General features: G+C 40.0%; 1 protein-coding gene across 2 annotated transcripts in view; it reads right to left on the bottom strand.

The window, feature by feature from the left end:
* The window catches only part of tanc1b (tetratricopeptide repeat, ankyrin repeat and coiled-coil containing 1b), an 81,070-nt gene that overhangs the window by 53,090 nt on the left and 15,753 nt on the right, over positions 1-12,227 (bottom strand). For both annotated transcript variants that reach the window (XM_088416088.1, XM_088416089.1), the window contains exon 3: positions 3,859-4,065. In XM_088416088.1, coding sequence (XP_088272214.1) covers positions 3,859-4,065 — 207 coding nt within the window. The remainder of the gene's footprint in view (positions 1-3,858; positions 4,066-12,227) is intronic.

Here is a 12,227-nt window from a genome sequence, read left to right as displayed (position 1 = left end):
CTAGAGCATGATGGCTGACGGGAAAATGAACTGTCCGTCACGCCGAATGAATATTACCGTGAAGAGAAAAAGAAAAAAATATCTATCTATCTATCTATCTATCTATCTATCTATCTATCTATAGATAAATATGACTTTAAGCATATTACATTATTTTAATAATAAATATTGTTTAAATAATTGACTGATCAACCAATTATCTTGCCAATTAATGGGAAAAAAAACTAGTTTTAATTTCTCTTATCCAAAACCAGAAAATTGTTTAAAATTGACATTAAACACAATTCAAAACAAATAATTTATTTATTTATTTTTTTTTATTAATATTTATTAATAATTTAATGTTAGAAAAAAAGACAAAAACAACGGTATACTTTTTCCAAAGTATTAGCAAATATTTTGTTTCATCATATTGATCGATAATAATTCTGCCGAACTCTAGAAATTGCAACCTGTTGACAGGCTGAAATTGCAAGGATTTGGACAATTTTATATTAAACTTGGTAACTAATCGATTAATCAATTATCAAAAATAATTCAAAAATCATTTTTGATCTATTAACTGTGCTTAGCAAGCTCGAGACGGACAATCCGAAAAAAAAAATACATCTTCATCTTCACTCACACCAGGGCTCATGCAGCAAAGCCCACTGCTCGCCCGAATAGAGATTTTTCATTCCATCCTCCTAAGAAAGAACCCATTTGTTTGTAGTGTACTGTAGTGGATATTTAGTCTTAACTTTTTGACTCCTCTGACCCTACCCAACTAAGTCCCAGTGTGCCCGGTAGAGGACATCCTAGTCTTTCCAATGATGTCTTGTGTTTGGGTGGGAGACGTTTCACTGAGACGAAAGTGATACAACAGTGGACACAATTAATAGGCTTGGTCTCAGGAGGGCGACTGTGAATTAAATAAAAAAGTGTAATTCAAACCCTTAACTCATTGCAGAAGAAATGCCACGGCCCCCCCAGGCTGAGACAAGCAAAGCTATAGATGCTTTGAAAGGGCTCAGTAACTTATTACAGCCATAGGAGGTCACTGTAGGGACATGGAAGTCAATGGAACCTTAAATAGGAAGATAAACGCTGAACAAATGTTTTAACAAACAACTCCCAAACTAATTTATGAAGTCGCTAACTACATCCCGACACATTCACAACAAAGCATTCGGGTTTTCCGCGAGTGATCCATGACCTGCACGGCGGACATTGACTCATTCAAACAAAATGTCTTTGCTCGAGTCTTTGAAAACCTTGTAAACGATTAATCCCGAAGAAGCAAGGTGCTGGTCAACACATGGCAGACTTGTGCCTTTCATGGCTTAGCTGATCAAAGCGGTGGCAGCCAGCGCCACCGGGACTTTTCAGCTCAGGCATCCATCAAACTCCCACTTAAAATGAAACGCTCACTTCTCCGCTGCACCGTCTCGCGGAGGTTCTCATTAAAAGAACTTTCCGAACTGCAATCGATTATCCCACGTGTCGGGAAACGAAGCTAAGCCTCAAGAGCGCTTTCCGATTCAGCGGGGAAACCACATCCCTCTAACACATCGCTAGTTCTTAATTGAGTGGAAGTTTAAATACATTTTAAAGATGACGTGATTTTTGATGGTAGGGTGAACATCTTAAAAAACCGATGAATAGACGGCGAAGGTTAAATTTACACACCAAATGAACAGTGACTTTTTTTTTGTCTGCATGCAAGTAACTCTTGTGTCATCACACTTGCAAGACATTGTCTCTTGGAATGTGGCGAGAATCCACATCTGTGAGCAGCATGTAGACTCTCCTTTGATGAATTCAGACTTCAAAATGTCGTTAACACATGCTTGCGAGTTACACGAAGCGTTTTGAAGAGAAAATTGTCGTTTCACAATGTCGCCAAGGGAAAGAAAACAGTACGTGAGGAGTGCTTCAAACAAGCTTTGACTTATTATTAAGCACATTTGACATGGTTGAGGTGACATAAACACCACACAACGTCAATTTGACTGCATTGAAATGGACTAAAATACATCGTAGCAATCTTGGGTGACGCCATCCATGAATTATAAATAATTATTTTATTTCGGAGTCTTGGCTTGAACACAAACTTTTCCACATCAGATGCTTTGACGGTGACTTAGTCACTCTTTGCTGAAGATGAAGAATCTATACTTGTGAGGAGTTATAACCGACACCTAATCAATGATTGAAAAACTGATCATTCGATAGGCATCCAGAATGAGTGGTGATAATCAATATATTTGAGGGGGGTATAATCTTTTGCAATCAAAGCCCTAAGGATGCCAATCGCGGCATGCAGACACACCATGTTTTTTTGTCGCAGAGTTGCGACATTTCCTGCAAGATGTGTTTATTAACTGGAGGTGGGAACTCTCCCCAGTGGGTTTTCGCAGGTACCTGTAAGGATAGTTGAGAAGCATCTTTTCACCATCCCCCATTTCTTGGCTGGCCTCCATAACACAAGTCATTTGTGTGTACCCCTGTTTGTGTTGTACATGCCACAGACCGCCGCCCCAAGTGGGTAGTTGCCTTTGATGTGTGATCCCTGAATCGATAGGGTATAGTTATTCATGTGACTAGCATTTGATTTATGAATCTATGATCACATAGCTTGAACAAGGTCCGCGAGAACAAATCTGGACTTGAAACGCGGATAGCTTCCCAAGGGAAAGCCATTAGCTAAGATTAGCTACAGCATATAAGGACTAAGCAATACATCAAATTACTTTGATTATATTCTCTTTCGAAGAATCAAACATTTGGAAATAAGCTAAATTGAGATTTTGCTAAGGTGAGGGGATAGTCCATTTGACTTGAAAATATAAATAAGGACCTGGAATCGAATGCTTGGACTCATAAAACATAACATTTTGTCCCTGGGATTGAAGGAGTCAATTTGATAACTAAATTATTTTTCATGTAATACTTGAAAAACATTTTTTTCACTTGCTGTTGACTGAAAATGGCATCACGTGTTGAAGGCACAAGATAATGATCAATGATGGATAGGCATGTAAATGTCACGTGCCCAACATTTATTTGGTCATCACACAAGCCTTGAGCACAGTCGACAGACAGCATGTAGAAAAATGTGTTTTTAAAGGTATTATTTGTACATGATTATAATGATTTAGTAAGACAACAATTTACTGAGATAATTTAATGATCAAATAATACACAAAACATGAACATTTTACTGCTGAAAACGGCAGAATAAATGCACTTTAAGCAAGTTATGCACAAGCTATGAATGCTAAATTTATGTTAAAACTGATTGTAAATCTTTTCATTATTTTTGCCTGAATGTTGCCTACATTCTTTTTTTTGAATGAATAAAACCTTCGAATAAACATTTATTGATAGGTATTTATTTGTTTATTTATTTCTTCCAGAAGATTGAAGAAAATCAAGATTTTATTTTCTGTCCCCAAACATGTAGCATGTGTCCGTTAACTCAAGACTTTTGAGTGTAGATCAAAGCTACAACTGGAATAAACAAAGACCAGAACGGCACACAGATGAGTCCCACATGGAAGTGGGGCCACGTTGACCACTGAAAGGATTTTCTATCCTCTTTGTCAAGATTTCCTAGACAGAAAGCCTCAGGTTGGAACAAGTTTAGAAACAAAGGTATCTCTTTGCTTTGAAGGCCCACACAGCTGCTGGCAAGAAGTTTCCTTAGCGTGAATAGAGGCACAGCTAGCTAAATCTAAACATACGGCGCTGATGCGGATTTAACATGAGGATGAGGTGCAACTTACAATGATGAACTTTTCAGAAAAATCAAGAAATAACCAGAAAAAGCAGAAAGACTTGCAATGACACGTAAAAGTACAAAAACCAAAAACATACCTGGAGATCTTTTGCTAGGCCGTAAAGGCAACATGTAGGATTGTCGTGGGAGAAGTGGCGAGGAGGGCAGAGACATAGACGCTCCCTTGGCGAGGCTTAGTCTGAAAACATCATCTGGAACGTTGGGGTGACCGCCGCCGAGACCTGTGGCCAGGAGGTTTCCGTCAGGTGGGAATCTTCTTTGGGCAACGTGGCTATGAACATCTCCTGTTACGAATAAAACAGTGTTACAGTGTGTGAAATTTCATAAATAACTGACAATACACAGTAAAACAATTGTGAAGGTCTCACCAAAACTTTGTGACCTACACACATTTCCGCAACATTAAAATTCCACACCAGTTTTGCCTTTCATGTTGAGTCTGAAGCTTGAATGCCAGGAATGTAAAGCCTTGTTTCCACTTTCCACCAAGCGGTACGGTCCAGTTTAGACGGTACATGGGACTACTCGGATCAAGTAATACCTGACCGGCATTGCCTTTCGATCACAGGCTATGGCGTAGGTGTAAAACTCAAGGCCGGGGGGCCGAGATGCGGCCCGCCACATCAATTCATGGGGCCGCACAAAAAAATGATGACTTTGAGTTTTGAATAAAATACCAAATTTGAAAGTTGCCTTTTAAGTTTAAAAAGATTTGGAAAAATAACAAGCATTTTAGGTTACCAAGCTCCCTTTTTAATAATAAATTAAGGGATGCAAATTAAAAGTCGATTCATCAAATAATCAACAAAAATGATTTGTTTGTTGAAGCCCTTGATAATGAAGACGACTTGAGTATCTACAATTCAGTTTTAATGTGCATAATGTAAAATCACGAGTAAAGTAGTTGACCTCACTTCTCTTGCACCGCCTATATGGAGGATTTACTGTTACTCCAAACGTGCTAATGGCTTTACCCGACTTCTACTCTGCTCGGGAATCCAAACCCGGGATGTAAAAACCAGGTTTTCTTTGCTGAGAAAATCCAGCCCCGCATGGAAAGACCATTTCAATCATGGTGCCAGACAAGGGAGCATGGTAAGCGACTGTCGGGTGCCAAAGTTGCACACTCGCCATGGCTACAATTAATATGGAGAAGGAGCAACCTCAAGATAGCATGTAATCCCTGCCTCAAGAACACGTCAGCGTGCCCGGTGCGGTAAACCACGGTAATGACAATGACTCTTCAGCAGGGGAGACTTGAGCAGACGTGCAATTGATGCCTCCGTCTGCAGTCTCAACTCCGAGGTCGCAAACGTCTTTTAGCGTCCTGCTTCTCCCCTCGGGGGACGAGGTGCGTTGCCGGGCTGTCGAGCTAATCGGAAACAGAGCGAGCCGTTTTCTGCAGGCCCCCGCCGCAACACAGGGGACACAAAGCTGTCCAGTGTTTTTTAAAGGGCTCCTAAACAAAGATGAATGCCAGACGCAGGAAGCGGAAGGGTTGCGGTGACACCTCTGCGTGGCCTCTGACATCCAGAAAAACCTGCCAATGTCCCAAAGGTGTTTCAGCCGAGGCCGGGACCTGCTGTCACCCTGACCTCGGAACCCCCGCTGCGTCCATATTCTCACACCGCACAGAGTGGGAATGAGGTACGGCGGTGCCTTGAGATTCATGATTCTTTCATTCCATGTCCATCTTAAATCATGAAAATCAGTAGAAAGGACTTTGATCCGATATTGGATCAGACAAAAAACAAAGACAAAAATCAAAACCAAGAAACTTTTCGTGCAGAAAATAATTTAATGAGTAGTGTTTTTTCGACAGAGGATAAAGAATATATGCCTATGGGCACTATTATATTGTCCGTCAACATGTTTAGCTACACCGTTTGTGTTCAAATATGAATTGCTGACAAGATTAACAACAATGCAGTATTTTTAGACTGCCTGAGGCATTTTTACATTGCGTGTTAGCATTGAGCAAATGAATCTTTAGAAGACCAAGTATGCAGATTGGTCAAAGCAACAGTTTTTATCTTAAGTCAATATGTACAAGTCACCTAAAGCCAGTAATACAATTACAAAGTAGCGCTTAAAAATTTGGAAATGCCCTTTAATTTTGTGTATCGGTTTTCAATATTGAACAATTCTTTCAATTGTAGTACTCTTCCTGATGTAATCAACGTTATTGATGGAATTATTTGGTGAAAAAATCTTTATCAGTACATATTTTAAAATTTAGATTTTTCAAAGTCGGCCCCTTTTTCCCTGAATAACAACTTTGCACATCTTGGTATTTTGTCCATCAGCGTTATGATGCTTTGTGGCCTGAAATGCCTTTCAGTTCACAGGTGTGTATTATCAAGAAAAAATAGCACAATTTCAGAGCGTTAGAATCTGAAGGAGTTCCCAAACTTTTGACTGGTGCAGTAACTAAATCTCTAAAACCGTGACAATGTACGCTATACATAATGTCTTTGTGCATAAGTGGTACTGAACGGACTCCTTTTATGGCAGCGCCCGTGAAAATCTGGTAGTGGCGAGTTCACTTAAGTTGAAACACGTTTTTAGTCATGTCGCATGCAAAAAAGATTAAGGCAGAGTTGTAATTTGGGTGGATGGCTCTGAAAACAAGGGGCGCCACATAAAAGCAGATCATGCAAGTGCTGGGGAACAGGCTGCAGTATGTCATGGTGACAGCACTGCCACCCGACCGCTACTATACGTAGAGAGACACAAGGACGGAAAGTCACCAGAGCTATTTCGGTGACTTTCCGAAACCTTGGTCGGGGCAAGGCCTTCAATTTTAGGCCCTTCTGTGGCGCAGGAAATCAACCCTTTCTAATTACACGCTGCTGCCCTAAGACCAAGCAAAAATGATTATAGTGCCATGCATGCTCATTACTCCTCATCAAAGTAGATGGCCAAAGCCCACTAGGACGTGCTCAACCCTTAGGAAAATGGTCAATATTTTTAAAGACTCGTTTAAACCAAAAAAAATGTGAAAAACTGACATAATGGGAGGTCAATACAAGTTTAAACTAATGGCCTGACTTGTCGTTTAATGAAGTCTCCTATTTATTTTTCTATTATGATGACTTCATGCAACTCCTTGATGGGCAATGATAATGCCCTTCACAAAGTTTTCCAAATATTGTCATTGGCAGATGCATTAGAGCCATTGAACACAAGGTGACCGGCTGAATACAAGGTGACCGAAGACATTTTTCTTTAATGCTACTTGTGATTGCAAAAACAGATAATCGACTATGACTGGGGTATTCAAAAGACGGTTTCGGGAAGGGCACGGTAAGACATGCAGTTAGTGCAAATATGCGGAGTGGTTTCTTCACATCTTTATGCTATGGAAAAATCTGCTTTATTGCTTTATACTATGGAAAAAATAAACATTTTTACCTATTTTTAACATGTTACTGAAATACTGTCGTGTTTTAGAATCAATTTGTGGAAATTAAAATATGTTTTAAATTAATTATGTGATTAATCGACAAGATAATCGACCGATTAATTGAATATCAAAATATATCAACCCTAGTGAAAAGCAGTTGAGCGGAAGCATTCTTTTTCCAAATCCTTTCAGCCATTTTCCAAAAAATCTGAACTTGCATCCTGAGCTCTTTCGGTTAGAGTTTGTACACTTGGTCAAGTTATGGCATCGAGGCTTTCTGTCAGCGATTTGGATTTTCTGGATCTTCAGAAGAGTCGTTCTTTCTTTGCGTTCAAATCTGCTGTGATACATCTATGTTATCCCAACTGTTAAGTCGTTAAGATTAACGACTCATTGAAATGCGGTTTGAGGCCGCGTTCAAGAGGGGCCTTGTAATTTCGGAGTCAGAATGGGCCAAGGATCTTTACGTTGCCACCGTACTACATAGTTAAGAATGTTGTTCCTCAAATAAAAATGTATAAAGGCCTCAGGACCAAGTTCACCATCTGCAATCTCTGATCCCTGACACAACAGCGCGTTAGGAACAAGCAGTCATCTTAAGCTGATAGAACCACAAGGGTTTTGGGTTACTTTGAAAACGGCTGTCAAGCACCACAGTATTTAGCTACATTAACACACGCCAGCAAAAACTTTGCTTAAGGCCTTAAGCAAACTGTGTCCGGAGGCACGGATGGACCAATGCACAGTGGAAACATTTACTGTGGTCAAATGTGTCTTTTTTTTAAGGAAATGGACAAGGACCAAAGACAAAAAAAGGACCAACCGGACAGTAAGCAACAAGTGCAGAAACTGGCTTCTGTCTGGGTTTGGGGTTGTGTTCGAGCCCTTGGCAAAAGTAAATTGCACTTCTGTGATGGCACCACGTACTGTGTTGCCAAAAAATACATCATTTTTGGAAGACTGCGCACTGCGAGCAAAACCACTTTCTGTACACAAAACGGAGACGAAGAGGAACAAGCCGGAGGTCCCGGTCTGGTCAGCCTGCAATCTGACCCAAAATATATTTCCACAAAAATAAAAATCGTTTTTCTTAAGTTCATTTTTTCCAAAACAATAATAGCATGGGAGGAAACAATACATTTCTGAATGCTCAGATTCATATTGAGGGATTCCATTGGGGCTGCAATGAATAATCATTTCAATAATTGTTTTTTTAAGAAGCTAGAAAATTGGCTTTCCAAATAAAGTTTGCAGGTTTAGGTCTCGAAACGATTCCTTGATTATGTTTATCGATGAAGTTGCTAATCGATTAGCTGTTGATTTACTAATTAATCGTTGCATCTCTATATGTGACCAGGAGTATTACGCATAAAATGCTGCACATCACTAATGAGACAATATACAATTTTGCTAGCAACAAAAGTTTAACTTAATTATCTGAACTAATTGTGTGAAAATTTTAACATCGCTTTAAAAATTGTGCTATCGATAACTGAGAAGGTACAGCGCACAAATGAATAAAATAGTCCTGTCGATGATTCGAGATTGCAATGCGAGTTAATTATACAGTAAAGGCTATGAAGAAAATGAATACCTCCTATAATTAATGCAAATTCTTTCAGCGGGCAAACAAAGCACGGAGGGGTAATTTTCCCGCAAGAACGAGCGCCAGTGTGGATTCCCTGTGTACTTCCAAAAGCACGGTGACACTCGGACAAAAGCCGTCACGGTTAACACACCGCGACCAACAGTGGGAAGAGAGGGGCGGTCAACAGATTGGGGGAGGGTTTTCGGTGCAAGTCTCCAATGATGATGAAGGGCCAGTTAATGAGATGTTAATCCGTCTAATTAAAATATTCTTTAATGCGTGCTTCGAGATAAATTGGGATAACAACCACAGCGTTTCAAAGGCAAGGTGGTCAGCGCGTGTTTCGTTTTTGCGTACGCATAATAAATCCACACTCACGAGTCCACATGCTAAACCATAACGTGTCAATTTCATCAACTACTCTTAAATTCTATTCAACTGCTGGGGAACTTTCAACTTTCAACTCATCTAGGCTGGTGGTCCCTGAAATAGGAGAACACAACAGGCGGCGTGTTTCGCTTTGGCCTGTCGGAAACATTAACGATCCCCGAAGCCATAAAATGCTCATCTTGGATGTAATATCGCTTCTTTATGGGTAGCTAATGCTATATAAGAATGACACGCACGACAGCAGACTGCTTCAGATCAAAACAATAAAACTGAGCGGCTCTGTTCCACAGCTCTGAAGTGGCCTGTGCTCAGGAATGTCTTCCCTCCTGGCCCCAGGGGAGGACAAGGAGGGGGTGGACTGGTGTCATGGTGGGGGGGTTTCGGAGAGAAGGCGTAGAGGAGGAGAAGGGGGAGAAGGGTTTCGCTGTGACATTTCCCATATCTGCTCATAAAACATCAGTCTTAAAAGGCATGGGAAGAAACTGACTTAGACTTGAAAGGGACAAAAGATGGATGATGGCAGCGCGCTCGAGTTGAATGAATGAAACTAATACGATAACGGATTCAAATGTCCTCACTTTCGATCATGCGGGACGAACAAGGAACTCACTCTAATTGCGGTGCGGGGTGTCAGAGAAATTTCAGGACTGGCGTTACCAAAGGGATACTGTACAGGGATCACTCAGTTTTTAACTCATTGGGTAAAGTCATTTAATCGATGCATCGGAATTTTAGAAATATAGTCTCATTTGTAATTTGCTTAAATGTCACAAATAAAACATTGAATCTTAAAAACATAGTTTTACATATTTTTCATGAGTCCAGGTATTTAATCCTCAGTATTTATTTATTTTCAAGTATTGGGTAAAAGAGGGTTCACTGAACGAGCTATTAACGATTTGAAACCTTTTTTTTTCAAACCGATTTTATGTTTTAGCCAAATCTTTTATCTTGCAAACAACAAATTAACTGAATGAATATGATTTATTGTCCACCTGTCCCATTGATTATTTGATTATCGATTAATCGGTTGCACCTCTAAAATAATATAAACAAGGTTCTGTGAGCAACTATTGCCCAAAATCAGCCGGGATATGCTTCAACCTTATTGAAGACAGAAACTGGATGGTTAGAATGCTTCGCAGCAACACTGAACAATAATTCACATTTGAAAATAGACATTAACGATGCAATGCATGACAATCCTAGCAGTACTGTCCTGTTCACAGGATTCGCTGCGAGGTCCAATCCATATGTGGAAGTCTGGCGCGAGGTTTACTCCGACATCAAGACAAATAGCGTGTCACTTGCACAGCCGAGAACCACGCAGGAGGTAAAAGCCCACCTCCAAAGAGAACACGGAGAAACCAACATGATGGGCGTCATCCCCAGCAGGACATCCTGGGATCTGTCAATGAGGCATCCCAAGCCTGCCAAGACTTTCACGCAAGCCCTTCAAACTCAGCTCAGACTGTTTACATGGCAAAGACCTGGTTTAAACGGGAACATGTTTTTTGGGGGTTTTCAAAAGTGTTTATAAGGAAAAACCCGTTGTTGATGTTTATGTGGCTGGAGATGTGTCATTTGAGGAGTGTGGTCGTTCTTAGCGTTGCAACAATTAAATGATTAATTGACTAATCAAACTAATCCATTATCAAAATATTTTGAATTTTTTTTAGGCCTGCATGTAAGGAGAATTTTTAATCTGTACCGAATCAAAATGATGTATTTGTTTATCCTATGTAAAACAAATCATTAACATTTTAGACTTTTTTTCTGACACTAGACAAAACTAAAGCTAAAGCTAAAATCCCTCATTTTCAAGCTATCTTCAACTTTTATCTTTTTTTTTGTTATTAATCTCTCTTTTTAACAGTTTGTGGCCTTTGATTTCAAAATGTGTAAATGGGTGATGATTATACTTACCATTTATTTGATTTCATAGTCATAAAGGCCCTTGGACAAGAACTATGACTACAATGTGGCCCATGACACCCCTGCCCTAAACCCCTATACATTTATTCAAAAGAGTAGAGAAATAGTATGACAAGATTACCTATTAATTCAATAATCCATTCATTGCTGATTAATGGGTTAATTTTGACAGCGCTAGTTTTTTACCCAATTCAATGACAAATTTAAATAAAATCAACAGATTAATCGATTTTTTTTTTTTTTAAATAGTTGAAGTCCTAGAAATGTTTAAGGTTGCTAGTGAAGTGTTATATGCAACAAAAGCACCATGATGTGCCAGTACTGTTGTTTCAGTTTTTCAGTTTCTCTCTTGTACAGTCCAGATGTACAGCTAATTAACACAGACATGTCTTCATTCGGAATCCGCACTGGCGCTTATCATTCAGGTTCTGTAGACTGGAATATAATTCTTGGCATATCTGAAACATAAGTGAAGTTCATGTTGCCATCGTGATGCGGTACGACAGTGGCTTTTGATTGCCATTAGCACAGATCATTAGGCAGAACTCCTTCTTTAGGGCCAGGTGAGGTCATGAGAACGCCACAAACTGCCGGGCAACAGCCGCTTCAGCAACCCTGAATGGACCAGTCTATAAAGCTGTCCTTCCCGGGAGCCAAATCCCATAAACAAACAAGGAGTGTGGTGAAAACTGCAGCCTTGCACCATTCAGAAAACATAACTTATACAGGTGCATGTGAAAAATTACACACACTACCTTTAAGATGAGAGAAGACCCTATTCAAAATCGTTCTCTTTGCAATTGACACCAACCATTCTCCCTTGGAGGCTAGGCACAAAAACATCTGGGGTCATGAGTTCAACCTGTCTCAAAGCCTCCTGAGCCATGTATAGCAGGACATTCATCTGCAGACACACTTACAAAAAGGCTCTATGCTCAGATATGTTGGAAGTAGGATAGAAAGAGGGGAGAGCCCCCCCCTCCCCCAAAGTTAGACCTGAACAGAGGTCTCCACAGACACTCTCAAAACATTGTCTCTAAAAATCAAATGCAAAACAGTAAGCAAGAACTGGTAAAAAAAAAAAAAAGAAAAGAAAAGAAAAGGGCACCCATTTGGCCAAACCAAGT

Source organism: Hippichthys cyanospilos, chromosome 5 (genome assembly GCF_059441005.1).
Source record: "Hippichthys cyanospilos isolate Australia breed blue-spotted pipefish chromosome 5, RoL_Hcya_1.0, whole genome shotgun sequence".
NCBI classification, from domain to species: domain Eukaryota; kingdom Metazoa; phylum Chordata; class Actinopteri; order Syngnathiformes; family Syngnathidae; genus Hippichthys; species Hippichthys cyanospilos.
The sequence above is the reverse complement of the archived record's forward strand: the minus strand, read 5'-3'. Positions and strand labels throughout refer to the sequence as shown.